The following is a 15,775-nucleotide window of genomic DNA, read 5'->3' as shown; positions in this document are numbered from 1 at the left end:
ACCTTGAAAACTTCGCAGGCAAAGCCTCAGGTGCAAAACCTGTAACTAAAGCATTTTGTGCAGTGATAAACCATAAATCACATAATATAAAATTTTATTTTATATTTGGAGACAGAAAGTGTAAATAGAATGTAGCCTGTTACCAAAAAATAATAGTAATAATAATAATTATGTGAAAATCAAGACTTTTTAGAAAAAAACGTGTTAGGAGACTTAAATAATCATTAATTGGAAATTTTTTCAATTATTACTGAATACAGAAGGAATTCAAATATTGTTAATTTGCTTAAATTAAGCAAATTAATTTAAGCAAGTTAACAATAATATTAATGTTAATTTGCTTAAATTAACAATAATATTCATTTTCTTCATGTTATGCTCCTTAAACTTATTTTTAATTATATGGTTTTACTTCAGTATTACCTGCTTTTGGATCTAATTTCACCCATTATTTGGTTATCGATATTTTAGTGGAAATAATGCTTATAATGCCATAAAATGAAATGAAATGTGTAGTGTGGATATTTTATTAGAGTGTGGATTTTTTTATGTAATAGTTAAATAAGATTTATGCAAGATTTTAAAAAGATTAAATAATGAAATATTGAATATTTTTACTCTAGTTTTTAATATTGCTGATAGCCTTCTGATCAAATTTATTTTACTTTTTTTCGTTTAGATTTTGATGCAGATCCATCTACTCATCCAACAGCTGGTCCTTTGTTTATGCAAAGATCTAAAAGTGATATGAGATGTGAGTTTGTTTTAGAAGAAAATTTTATTACATTAAAATTCCAATGTTTTTAAAATATCTTTAGATTGTTTTTATATTTTTCTGATAGTAAGGAGATAGAGTAAAGTATTAGATTGACATGTGGAAATTGTGTTGTATACACTCTCACAAAAAATATATGCACTCAGAAGAAATCAAGCCACAATCACAAAACTCGGCAGGAATGTGGTCTGGTAAGAGATATGCAAATGATTTAATTTTCAATGTCAATGAGACATGCAAAGGCGCACTTATGTGCATATGAGGTGCGCAGCTAGGTGAATTTAAAAGCATGATTGCTCATTCTGTAGGGCTATTCAAACAAATTTGTCGACTTGAATGGATAGTATTGAGGCTAGAGATGTTCTGAGATGTAACCAAGGGCAGCACAGAGAGTTGTTGGACTTTGAAAAGAGGTGTATAGTGCCTTTATAGAAGCAGGTTGGTCGAACAGGCATATCGGCTGCCAGCTCAGTAAGAGAGATATGTTAGTTGCTCAGTGTTGGTGACAATAGATTACAGAAGGGATAGTCTATCAGCGTGGAGGGTCAGAGTGTCCCAGGAGCACAAATTAGCATGAGGATGATGCAAACATAAGAGTGGCCACTTCTGCACCAACAATGTTACTAGCTTCGATTCAACACCATTTACCACCTTCCAAGCATCCACTGGTATAAAGGGAAATCATCTGGAGATGAGTGGCCGACACTGGTATATGTTACCGTGATCTATTAAGACGGCTACCACTGACCCCATATCGTAGGCAGTGTCGATTTGATTTTTGCCAAGTTCGGGCAAACTGGAGTGTGACCTGCTAGGTGTCATTTTCAGCCGTGAATCCCGATTCAGCCCCAATGCTGATAACTAATGCACATACTTGTGGAGGTGGTCAGGCCAATGGTCCGATCCAGCATTTGTTATCGAGCAGCATATGGCAATTACCGAAGTGTGACAGTTTGGGGAGTAATTTATTGGGACACACAATCACCTCTAGTGATCCTTCAAGGCACTATGACCCCTCACACTTATGTGGATAACATTTTAATGCCAGCTTTACTGCCTATGCTATCAAGTTGCCAAAGTGCCATTTATCAGCAAGACAACATTCATCTGCATACTGCACAACTTCCTACGGAGCTCTGAATGTCTTTAAAAAATATGAAATGCTCTGGTGGCCTGCCATGTCACCAGACCTCTTGCCAATAGAGCAGGTTTAGGACATGCTTGGAAAGCAACCGCAGCGATCCCTGAATGTTAGTGAATTAGTTGCAAACATTTTGGCATGATCTTCTGCTAGGGGTCAAAAGTGACCTACATGATTGGATGCCAAGCCGTGTTTCGGTTTGTATAGCTGCCAGAGGTGGCTAAAACTATGCACTGATTTGTAGCTTTTTCATGCCATAACTTCTTAATAAAATCATCTTTTGATTGGAATTTGTAATCATTTGCTTATCTCCTCATACACTACATACATGTTGAGTTTGGTGATAGTAGTTTATTTCCTTCTGGGTGCATATATTTTGTGACAGATGTCACAGTGATTTATGTGTCAGAAGTAAAATTTGTTTATTTGACTGAGTAGCTTGTAATAGTTTTTGTTTATATGAACAAAATCTAAAAATCAACAGTTTTTAATTATAGACACAAAAGTTATTGTTTTTTTCATTAGCTTCTGCAAATGCAGTTAATTTTTTTTATTCAAACCCATTAGATGTACATGCCTTGTAAAAAGGGCTTGTAAAAGGATGTACATGGCTTGATGGCTTGTAAAAAGATTTGTTAGCTTTTTGGTAAGGGCTTGTAAAAGGATGTACATGGCTTGATGGCTTGTAAAAAGATTTGTTAGCTTTTTGGTAATTCTAGGCTAATGGCACTAATAAAAAAGTGACGTATCAGCTTTACTTTTGTACTGGTATAACTAATGCAGATAACTATGTCATAAATATTTGCTTTTACTTTTAAGAAAAATGTATTTTAGAACAGCCTTTGACTAAGTTGCTGAAGTCTCAAAACAGCAACAGAGCTCTGTTTCTAGTGGCTGTAGGAGCACATAATATGGGATCCCCCCCCTCCCGTATGTATAAGAAGTAAAGGCAAGTCAGTTTTCGGTAAAATTTGTAAATGAAAGGACCTCTTCTCAAGTTCATTCTTCATGTGTGTGCTTTGCAGTGATCCAATCCAATCTGTATATTTCATCTTTCATGGGCAGGAAGTAAAACTTATAAATTCTTAATAAAAATGCTTTCAGTGGTAATTAAAACTTTATATTGTGATCTCTGTGTACATTTAGTAAAAATTCAAATCATATTACACTTGTGTGCAAAGCTTAAGCAACAGGTGTTGTTTTTGGCATAACTCCACCAGAAATCATCTGAGAGACATAAAATTCAGAAATGAGAGACAGCATTTTATATTTAAACGATGACAAAATCATAATTATGCAAAAATGAATACAATGCGTACTGTAGGGAATCAAACAAAAACAGACTTTATTGAACTCCTAGTATTGTTACTTATGATTATCTGTACATGAGAAAGAACAACAAGCAGATGTTCTTTAGTATAGGGTATGCTATCCCCTTACTGCAAAGGTTGCTTCGTGCCGTCTATCCATACTCAGCACTAACAGATCTTGAGGTAAGAGTGCCCATTCCTCAATCAGCATGCTTCAGTTGTTGGGTGTTCCCCAAGGGATGTAATCGTTCCACAAGGTGTCTCCCCATAGCATCCCACACATGTTCTATGGGATTTAAATCAGGGGAGTATGCTGGGCAATCCATTCGAGTGATATCTTCACTTTTCAGTAGCTTCTGAACAGCAGGAGTCCAGTGTGGCCATGCATTGTTATCCATAAAAACGAAATCTGCTCCAATGGCACTTCGGAACAGATGCATATGGGGAAGGATCACCTCCTGGCAATGGTGTCTCAGAACCTCGAACTACAAAACAGAACAGAACCTCGAACTGTCAAAAATGTGGAGCTCTGTTTGCCCATTCAGCATAATGCCTCCCTGGGTGAGATCTCTAGGACACTGTAATGGTCCCTTTCCGTGATGTTGCTAAAATGAAACTGTGTCCCGACCTCTCTCCAAATCAATTGGCATTGAGAATTGCTTGTGGCACTCAAACGATTTTCATTTGTAAGGAGGACATGGCTCTATTGATGAGATGTCCAGTTTTTGTGCTCCTTACACCACTCTGAATGATGGTGCTGATGTCCAACTTTCAAAGGGGTGTTGCGTTCAGGACAACAGGCAAATAGGCCACATTTGTGAAGGCGTCTAGGCACATTAAACCATGACACTTGTTGCCTGTTGCTATACATAGTTGCTGAGCTGTGACGCCTGCCGACTGGTTTTGTGGTCTTTTCGCCTGCAGGATGATATGTCGGTTATCTGCTGCAGTTGTCTTCCTGGAGCGGCCACCACCAACCTTTCTAATAGCTGTGCCTATGGTTTGGAAGGCTTTCCAAGCATGCAAAACGACACTTTTGTTAATTCCGAACTCTTCAGCTACACTGGTAACGCTACACCCTTCCTCCAACCTTCCGATAATTCTTCCATGTGTGAAGTCATCCAGGTGATTCCTTCTCACCATATTTCCCAAAAGAACTTACTTGCAGCAAATGTCTTTAATTGCATCTCCGTCTTTCTTTTTATGGTAGCCTTGAGCACTCCGACCACATGCGTTTTATACACGCTGACGTAGTAGCCTGTGTCGATTTTTTTTCCTAACATTTGCATACACATGACCTTTGTACTGAATTGCATATTCATTGTACTGATCGCAAGAACTTCTTTTCTACAATGTCATGGCTATCTGATTAAAATTTACATTGTTGCTCAAGTTTCGCACACTAGTGTGTTTTCTGTTTGAGATTCTGGTGAAACTATAGTAGATGAATAGTTGCATTATGTCATCTGTTTCATTGTTGCACTTGTTTCAATATTGTATTTGAAAGGAAATTGCTTTCAATGTAATAAAAATATTGCAATATTTTTATCATTAGTGCTGCTTGTTAGATAAAAAAAGTTTTAAAAATTCTCATTTGTGTGTTTAATATACATTTTGTTCTCTGAAAGTCAATAATGATAATTTGCTTAAGAATTAAATTTCTCATATCTTTTGTTTTTGCAGATTTCCGGGAAAGGAGGAGAAGCCACAGTAATGTAAGTGGTGTATATAAGTAAAGAATGTTTTTTGGTGTGTGTATGTAATTTTATTTCTGCTGTTTGCGTTAAAGCTCTTTAATTGCGTGTGGGAGAAGTATGCCATTTTCATACACATAGCACCATACCTGAATTTTAGAAAAGATTATTTTTCTGCGTTTTTTTATTGTTTCTTATTGAGTGTTGTAAGTCATTATAAAAGTTTTCCTCTAAACATTAACTTAGGAAAGGGAATTAAAGCATACAATTTTCATATGAGGTAGAGGTTGCATTACCGAATGCAATTAGGCAACTAAAATAAGCTTCCCCATCCCCCGGGGGATATCTCAAAATTGGGGGTGAAACTGAGCTAAAGTGGGGCTGTCACCTATATGGTGTTCAAGGCTCATGCTAACAACAGGCACATTTGACTCCTTGCCACAATGAATGCCATGGGCTTGTGCTGACTTTAGTCAGACAAATGAGATTGGTAGCAACATCTGAGATAGCTGAAGCAGAAAGCATACACTGAAGACACCATATGCATGATGAAATACATTGGAGGGCTGTCGGGATGTTGCAGTATGGTGCAAGACAACCTGCTGTTGTGAGAGCTAAATGTACACTGCGTAAAAAGGATAGTTCTATATCTCTTGTTTTACTGGGCCGATTCACGAAATTCAGCTTGCATTTTGCATGTCTTCAAAGCACGACTTAGGATATCTATTATAGTTATATATATCATTGTTCTAATATAGGTATTTTGATTCAAAATTTGACTTTTTCTGAAATGACATGCCAGTCTTTTTTCTTATTTCAATTCTACAACTCGCGGCCGAGTGGTAACGTCGCTGAACACTGGTAGTTTGGTCCGAGGATCGAATCCCGCGAACGGGCTGGCTGCATGGGTGTTTTCGTGGTTTTCCCCATGTCTAACATGTATACGAGCAGTTCCCCTTAAAAAGTCCTCCACGAAGGCATCCCTCCCTCATGGCGGATAGCCCTCGAGTGCTTTGCCATAATCTAATAAAACCAAACCAAACCAATTCTACAACTCAAATTATACCAAACTGTCAAGTTTTGTAAAAATCATACGAGTAGTTTTTATTAAACTTACTTGATGCCTTCTTCCAGAATTTTAAATTTAGGCGTAATCCTAATATAATTCACATATTTTTATGATTTATTTTTAAATAGTTTGAATATACTTTTCAAAACATTTTGAGATATAACCTATAAAACTTAACATTATCTTAAAGTATATGTATTTCTGAGCATAGCTATAAAAAATAGTTTTTTTATTAAAAATTTCCTAAGATATATGTGAATTTACATAATAGCACATTTTGAAATTTGACATATTTGTCATAAGCGATAATAACGCCCAATGTAGTTTATGGACTTTTTTCAAATTAATTGAAAGTATGAACGATGACCTCCCCCCCGCCTGTGTATAATGAAAAAATCAAAATATCTGTGTTAGAACAATGCTATATATAAATCTAATATATATCCTGAGTCACACTTTTGAGACAGGAAAAACACAATTTGAATTTCGTCAATCGGCCCAGTAGAACGAAAAATATAGAACTGTGCCCTCTTTTCTTTATGCGCAATGTACATTGTATTGTCATCAATAGACTGTGGAATGGTTATCAAAGTGGTCAAGACAAGTGTGCATCTCTGCTGCTGCAGGACGGCCTTGGACAGTTCCTCGTTTTTCTTTTCTTTCTTTCTTTTTTTTAATATGCTATTCGTTTCTTGCTGTAGGAAGAATTGCAGAATGTTAACTCTCTTGCTGCATAATTTTTTCTTTGTCAAAATAGATTAAAAAATTGCATATTTTTTATTACATATTTCAAATATACTTATATTTTAGAATTAAAACACACAAATGTTTTTTTCCAATATAGAATTAGATCATAAAAAAAGTTGTCAGAAAATTGAAATTGAAGAATAATTGTATAAAAGGAAAATTTAAAAAAATAAGCTTAGTTAAATTGTGATTTATTTTCTGAAATACAAATGTAAAATGTATATACCAATGAAAATATGAAAGTACTTACAAAATATTTATTAGAAATGAAGTTTAGTGTGATAAACTTTGTAACAAGGCTCAAGGCAAAGTCCTACCTCGCAATCTTTGCATCAAATTCACATTTCTTTGAGAATTTTTTTACCAGTTCCCCCCCCCAGCAACAAACAGCACATTGTCTATGAGGCTATTTCTTGATGGGATTGGGGGTATATGGCTACCAAAGTGTCGAGCAGTTAGTCTCATGGGATTGAGAGTTGAACTACATCTGCATGAGTAAACACTGGAATTTCCATCTGAATACTTCTGAATGCTTAGCACACTAATTTGCAAATCGAACTCTAGAAGCATTATATATTGCAGTGGGTTATCCTTTTTGTAAAGGATATAAGCTTTCCACAGGATTGATCCATGAATTGTCGGAAAATTTTCATGTAATATTTCCCATGTTTTCCGAGAGTGGGAGATTGTGCCATTTCTTGGTTCACATAAACCAACCCCAGCCATCATGTTATTATAATCACAAACAACTGGTTTCATGATAGTTTTGTTTGACTTGAATTTCACCATATGGGAACTTATGTCATGAACTGTACTCATCAGAAAAATGCTCTTTTGGTCCTCCTATTTCAGGGTGATAACTTTACCCCTTTACCCTTAGGGATTTTCTTCTTTGCATAATTTGAAGGAAGGTCTTTCCTGATAGTATTTACTGTGCCATATGAGTCTCTTTTTTTTCTGAAACTAATATGTCTGCTAATTGTAGAGACATATAGTTTTTGTCCATAGTTACACAGTAACCTCTGCCAAGGAATCTATCCATAAAGTGCAAAACAATTTTACTGGAAACTGGTAATTTGTAAATTTAGAGTTATACACAGTTTCATTCCTGTGTTTATCAGAAAATCTGAAATATGTCCAGTTTTTGCTTCTCAAACCACAAAAGACTGAAGTCCGTATCTTGCTCTTTTTTTTTTTTTGCGATAACATTTTTCCAGCCAAGTCTGCATTTGAAGTGCATCAAACTCTTCTCTATGTTCTGACTTTTACCTGGTATATAAAGATTTTGAAATTGGTTTCGAAGATGCCCCATGATGTCAATTTTGTCTATGGTAATTTCTTTATCAAACTTTTCATTGTTTGTAAAATGAAGAAACTTCATCTGAAAAATAAATCTATCTTTCTGAATTACTTGTTAAAAAATTGATGTTGATGTTTGCAATATTTGACATTTAAGTCAATTATAGTCTTCTTTTGTCTTTTTAAAAATTCTTTGGAGAAACAAAACAGAAAAGAATAATCTAAGTTCTTTCTCATTCATCACTCAATTTTTTCCATATTGATCTTTCTTTAGTAACTACCTTATTGGTATTCAATGTATTTGTTGTTTTCTTGTAATATTATAAGATCGCCTGATTGCAAAAAAAAAAGTTCAAAATAATCGAAAACAGTTGCATTATTTTCCATAGTAAAAGTTGCACCGGGATATCCAAATGAAGCAGAAGCTGGTGGAATATTTTGCATCACTGTCGAACATTTTGAACAGAAATTGAATCTTCAGATTGATCACTATCTGCAGAGGAATCCGAGAAGTTCTTATTAGTTTCGTTATAACTATATTCAGTATACTTGAAATCAGTGTTGGAAATATTGTCAGGAATGTAGGTTATATCACTCACGGAATGCTTCCTGCCAGAAAACTTTTGAGCTTAGAAAAGAGTGTGCAAAATGATTCAAAACATGCTTATATATTTGGCAGAAATATGGACAATTAACGCTGTCTGTTAACTCAGATCTGAATATAAAAGAAAACTCAGAAAAGCTAAAATGAAACCATGAATGGGGAAAGAACATGTTGCACAGTTAAATAGACGGGGAAAATGCATCCCCGTGGAAATCTCAGGTTGGGAAAATTTTGCGTGTTCTACATTACCTGTGAAAGTCATATCATATGCAGCAAAAGTTTAAATTATTCTTCATTCAGTGATTTGTTTTTCAGAGATTTTCATTGTCTTTTTGCCTGGGATGTTCATTGACATACATAGTACTAAATTGTAAACAGGAAGGTTTAAAATAATAATATGTCATTGAACTGTGCTAATAAAATGTTTTCTGAGTTTTCATGAACGAACTGTACATTTTCCTTTACTGTTATCTTTTCTCTCTCTCTCTCTCTCTCTCTCTCGTTTGGTTATCTCATTTTCCCTTTATGCTCAGCATTGATGTGACTGAATGCAGAATAATTTTATAATGAAGAGTATGATAATTTTTATTATTTCTGAAGATGGTAGCAAAGGATAGCTGGATATTTTGTATTATGGTGTCATAATTTCTGTTGTGTGTTTTCTATTAAAATTTTTATTGTTAGGTTTGCTTCAGACTAGACCCTTTTCTAAATTTCAGTTATTCTTGATTTACTTCCCAATAGATATGTTAATTGTTAGTGAGTTTATGTGTCTAATGCTTAATGAATATGTTTATATGTTAGTGAATATGATCATATGACTAATGCTTATTAATTGGTAGTGAGTTTACATGGTAAATATTTTGCCAATTAATTGCCTGGATTTCAGTTTTTTTATATATAATTTGATTTCTCATTGTAAAATCTCTTATCTGAAGATTTAAGTGTTGTACACATTGTGTCAAGCTCCTAGGCATAATCCCTATCCTGCGTGTAACTTGTTGGCAATTAACATGGCATTTCTGCCATAACGTGAATAGTTCATAATTGAGAAAGTCTTGTGTAATAGCAATTGTAAGTCTTTCCGGAACTTTAACTGAGTCACATCATGTGGAACCAAGGGTGTTAATGGTGTGTAAAACTGCTGCAGAAGATGGAAAAATTGCATAATCTCGTGCATGTTGCTACTGTCTTGAAAGTCGGAGCTGAAATGAATGAGAGGGCTGTTGTAAGTAAGCTAAACAAGGAGGTTGTGCGAGCATCAGAAGATGGAATCAACCGTGAGGTTGTACAGAAATTGCTAATTCAAGTAATTCAGGCATTGGTAGGGGTGGGGCTTAGTATGAATATTAAATTTTGGTTACTGAAAGGTGGAAATTTTCTAAGTACATAGAATAATTGTGAGTTATAATTTTAAATAAATATTTATTTTGAAGGATAGTAAATACTAATTTTTAAATTCAGTGAGGAAACACTGAGATAAATGACTTTATCTTAAGTGCAAAAGGACCACTCCAGGTAATTTTCAATTACTCCTGTCATTAATATTATAGGTCATATTTGGAAATGAATTATTGTTCACTTTACTGATGTTTCTAAAGAATATTTTAGCTGTTTTGGCAATAAACTTCTCAACTTTTTCTACATCCCTGTTCATTGTGGATAGCTTCATTTTGAATGAACCATTGGCTTTTAGAAAGTTGTCTTAGTGTAACATTCTGCATTTGTTGCAGTTCATTTAATCTAGATTCGAATAAATAAACCCAGACAGGGGACAGGCATAGGTAAAAATGGGACACAAAAGTGTTTTGTACTCAAATATCTTGTTATCAAGAAAGAGAATGGATTTTCGGGAAATTAAGAGGTTGAGTAATGCTTTAGTACCCCAAAACTTGTTAACAGTATATGTTAAGTATGGGGACCATGTAAGTTTTGATCTAAAAAGATGCTGCAGTATTTAACTTTCTTGGCTCACAGGATATTCACATTATACATGCTGAACATGTTATTCTGTGAATAAAACTGCCTCAGATTTTTCAATGTTTGTTGTTATTTTCCACTTAATCATCCAGGACTCTAGCGCTTGGATGTGTTCTTGTAGTGTTTGTTTAACTGAATGTCGTCTGCGTATGATGCTAGTGTAGTGAGTGGATGGCGTGGTTATGTCGGTCGTAAAAAATGAAAATAGAGTGGGCAAAATTAGCAGAGCCTTCTCACACAAAGTGAGAATCATATCCTTAGACTACCGAACCTTGCTCTATCTGAAATGATACATATTTCTCATGTATCTATTTATCATGCTATTTTTCCTAACAATTTTCTGGCTGCATTGGAATGCTGCGGGTTTTTATCTACGTTTTTGAAATATTGATAAGATGTAATCTATTATTCTAATAATATGGTTTCCTTTCAATAAATTTTATACACATGGTTTCTGTATTGATTGGAGCATTACTTTTGTCTGTTTTTTCCTTTTACATGATTTATCTGTAGAGCTTCCTGCTAAGATTCTCTTGAAAATAAGTGGATGTGTTTTATATCTAACAATCCATTGGATATTATGCTACCACACATAACTCAAAAATAGAACAGAATTCATGATTAAGGTAAAAAGCAGTGGTTTTATGAACATAATGAAAGATGAAATTGAAGAGGTAATGATGTGGTATGCAGTTATTCTGCATAGACTGTAGTCACTGTGGAGTGATTACAGTCTGCTGCAGAATAATTCTTATGAAAAATAAGTTTAAAAATTGGGACAGTCTTATTAAGAAAGTAAATAATGTCATAGTTTATGTAATAATTAATAATATAAAGCATAATTTTAAAAATATTCTAAAATTTTGTGTGCTTTAAGAGATATTTTTTGAACAAATTCTAATGTAATTGAAAATACTAAGAGCATTGTCCAGCTCTTTGAATTATTTTGTTATAAGAACCATAAACAAAGCATCATAAGTGACTCTTTGGCTTCATCATTTAACAAAGCAGCACTGATAAACATCAGCTTCCTAGGTGGCAATAGCTCATCTTTATTCAGACATATCAAGAATAATTCATATTCAAAAATAGGCTGGAGTGAAGCAGACCTGTGCTTAATGTTTGAAAACAACAAAGGCATTAGAAATTATCTAAGAACTATGGTGTACCCCCCCCCCAAAAAAAAGCTGGTTATTCTGCCAAAGGGTCAGACTGAGAAATGATAACATTATGCTTTCCATAATGACGGCCAGTATTTGATTGAGGAACAAAGGAAGTGCCTATAAGGAAGATAAATTGCTGTGCAACAACAAAGTTCCAACTGACTAAATGAGTCAGAACACACAGGAAGTCTGCAAAGGAAACTTTTTGTATAAGCATAGTTTAAACTTGTTATATTTTAAACCTTCATCTTTATCCTCTTTACTTTCGAGTCAACTGTAAATCAGTTAGCTGTTTAAACTTAAAAATTGAGATTGTTAGTTAGCGTGGAGAATGTTTTCTGTTTGGTATTTTTTAATTTTGTGATGTTTAAAAATTCTTAGACAAAAGGGGGAAATTGTTTTAATATTTTGCAAGAACTGGTTATTGAGTGCACTGGTTTAATGTTATTCTTTCGCTGCTAATTTTACATGAAGTGTGTAAAAATTTGAAATATCAGTTTTATGCTAGTTATACATACAAGTTTTCATAATATAAAGAATGCTGAATTGATTATTTATATAAAAAAAACTTTTTTAATAAGGAACTTTTATTTAGAAAGTACTTATGATCTAAATCTTTGAAGTTTTTTTTTTTTTTTTTTTTTTTTTTTTTTTTTTTTTTTGAGATATTTCATATGAATTCATGTAATAATATATTTCTGAATGAATTCATTAAAATATATTTTCTTTCTATTTTTTGAACATCAAGACTATTTGATCCCTTGATAGGATTTCTATTTGTGAACATCAAGACTATTTGATCCCTTGATGCAGGTGTATTTGAACAGCATTTATTAGTTGGGTTTGTGTATTTACTTACTAGATGCTTCGGTTTTATAATGTACTATTCATTAGGATATCTTGATTAAAAGAGAACAAATTATTTAAACTAATGCAGTAATATATGCAATGATTACAAATTTTTTGACCAGATAAAAATAGTCCCATAGCCAAGAAATTTAAGTTAGAAAAATTGGTAAGGTTATTGTTACACTCTTCCCTCTTCCAATTCAAACAGTGTATAAAATTCCTCATTTCATGTGATTGAGTGAATAAAACCAGTAATTACTTAAAATTAGTGATCATGATATTTGGATTGCATGGAGTTTCCCTGTTTTTTAGTATGGTAACATAAATATGAAGGGTTTCTTAAAGAAAGTCCTTCATAAAAATATACTTTTTAAGTCAGATATACAGTACAAAGTCTGTAATCCAGACGTCCATTATCCGGAATGATCTATAATCTGGACCTCAAAGCCACAAACTTTTTTTTTTTGCATGCTTTACGCATGCGTGTTTAATGTTTACGTATGCATTATTTAGCACAAAAAACTAAGCAACTTAAACAACTTACATTGAAAGAAATGTTACAAAGTAAACAAATATTAAACTTTTTTTTTTCTTTCTTTTTTTCTTTCTTTCTTTCTTTTTTTTTTTTTTTTTTTTTTTTTTTTTTGTAAATTTTGATACCTTTTAGATCATAATTGCTCTTTTATTTCTTAAATTATGGTTTCATAGTTTTGATTGTATAATTTCTGCTTGCCATCTTACCATATTTAAACTGATGATCTATAATCCAGAAAATTCCTTAATCCAGAATCGCCAAAGTCCCGATGAGTCCGTGTTATGGACTTTGTACTGTACCTTAATTGCATGCAAAAGTTATCATCCAACTTGTGTGTGTGTTTGCATATTCATGCATGTGTAGAAAATCTTGTAAGAAGTTTTATATTCATCTGCTGTTGGTTGTCTTGTCACTTTTCTGCTATGTTGTCTCACTCTATCTAAAAAAATGATAAATTTTCTTCTGATTTAATGTATCAAAATATGAGAAATCTTGCCTTGTCAGGAGGTCTTCTTCATTGAAAATAGCATTGAGCATTTCAGTGATTCGAAGATAATGTAAATTCAGTTGCAGACAATAAAGCACTCGTTCTTAGCATAAAACATATTGTTACATTTTTCTTCTTGCGTACGTACGGGTTTGTGGATTTGGAGTGAATAACGATGACACTTGATGACGTATCGGAAACACTTTATTGGCCACTATTATTGAAGACAGCTGCAAAATCATGTTTTACAGTCGTCAAATACGAATAAATCTGTCTTCTAATAAATTAGTAGTGGAATTGCAGTTTTTGTGCAAATCCTTAATGCAGTTCCTCCTAGATGTGTGTGCAAAGAAATAAATGTATCTATATTTTCTAGAGATTTGTTTCTGTCAATAGCCAGTTCAAAACAGTTCTAAAAGGAAAGCCAGTGGCTGATTTGACCACAAAATTTGGGAATACTTATTTTCCATAATTTAATATGTTCTGTTTTATTACTTATTAGTGCTTGTGCTGATAATGAGAATTAGATGGTTATATATCATTAAGAGTACGATTTGTTTGATAATTAAATCCACTTTTTCACTGTAAATTTCCATAACACAATCTGTTTGAAATATTCTTCTGTAGTTTCTATCTCTTCATCTAGTTCTTTGATTTCAAAACATGTTCGATTTCAGTCTTTTTTATCAAATTTGTATCAACAAAATACTTGGCTAGCTCCGATTTTCTTTTAACCCGTGAGCGGATGCGCTCATTTGAGTTGCACGAGCACCCTGTTCAGGATTTTTGAAGAAGAAAATGTAAATCTTCAGAAAAAGTGCTATATCTGTGCCAATAGTAAATTTTAGGATCAAGCTTAAAAAATATGCACATTTAAATTTTTAATTTCTGCAAATGCTTTTATGAAATAAAATTTCTTAAAGGAATAGAATTTTGTATTATACATTAGCATAGGAAAAAATGTACTGTATCTATGTGTCATATTTTTATTTCCTTTATTATCTCTGTCATTTACTCTGTATCGATTTGTTATCTTCTTTATTAGTACTATAGACGTTGAGAAAAAATGCAACAACAAATGTTAGCAATACTTTGTACAGTGTCGTGTGTTCCACATACAAATATTTTTCACATTCTGTGCAGCGCGTTTTCGTTTTTGTGTGCTTTTTCACTGGGCAAAGTCTTCATTTTTTTCATCGTTACTGATAATTTTTTTTCAATGAAGCAATTTTTGTCATTCTAACTTTCGTTTTTAGAATCTATATTAGTTTCTGACAATCATTATCACACGAACTTAACATTCATGATCACTTCCATCTCCTCATTTTCTTCAATATATTCTATGCTAGTTGATGGATTGAAGAACCTTTGCAACATTTCTTCCTTGTAAGATAAATTATATGACGTTTTATACTATCACAAATAAACTAAGTAATGTAGCACTGAAGTTAATTAGTGACCGATTTGTCTGGCCCAGAATGAAAAAGGATGTCATGAACTTCGCTAAAACTTGCCTACAATGTCAAAAGGCTTAAGTTAAAGTGTCTTGTCATGTACACTCTCCTTTAACTACTTTTATAGTTCCAGATGAACGTTTTTCTCATATCAATATAAATTTGATTGGACTTCTTCCATCATCCCAAGGGAATAGCTTACTGTCTGACATGCATCGACAGGTATACTTGCTGGCCTGAAGCATATCCATTGAAAGATGCACGGGCAGAGACCATCGCCACTGCTCTTTATGATTCTCAAGATTCGGTGTGCCTGCTCAGATCACCACTGATTGTGGTAGTCAGTTTTGCAGTGAACTCTTTCGAGAACTAGTGCAAGAACTTTGGTATTCACCTTTCTCACACCACCACATTATCACCCACAAGCCGACGGTATCATTGAAAGGTGGCATAAATCCCTCAAACAATCCCTAATGTGTCACACATCTGTACACTGGACTATCGCATTGCCTTCAGTTCTTTTGGGACTTCGGACTGCTTTCAAAGGGGAACAACTGCTCTCCAGCCGAACTAGTATATGGCCAAACTTTGCATCTTCCGGAACAATTTCTTATGCCTCCTGACAACAAAATTCCGAGGAGTGACTTCCTAAAAAAATTGAATGATAA

The 15,775-nt window shown here is 33.7% G+C and overlaps 1 protein-coding gene across 2 annotated transcripts in view; it reads left to right on the top strand.

The window, feature by feature from the left end:
• CycY (cyclin Y) overlaps positions 1-15,775 on the top strand; it is a 116,248-nt gene that overhangs the window by 62,360 nt on the left and 38,113 nt on the right. For both annotated transcript variants that reach the window (XM_085810053.1, XM_085810052.1), the window contains exons 3-4: positions 680-754; positions 4,910-4,941. In XM_085810053.1, the coding sequence (XP_085666179.1) occupies positions 680-754; positions 4,910-4,941 (107 nt within the window). The remainder of the gene's footprint in view (positions 1-679; positions 755-4,909; positions 4,942-15,775) is intronic.

This window comes from Stegodyphus dumicola, chromosome X2 (assembly GCF_044657685.1).
Source record: "Stegodyphus dumicola isolate Sdum_Otavi_A_Nest chromosome X2, ASM4465768v1".
Taxonomy (NCBI): domain Eukaryota; kingdom Metazoa; phylum Arthropoda; class Arachnida; order Araneae; family Eresidae; genus Stegodyphus; species Stegodyphus dumicola.
This window is presented reverse-complemented; position numbering and strand designations above follow the sequence as displayed.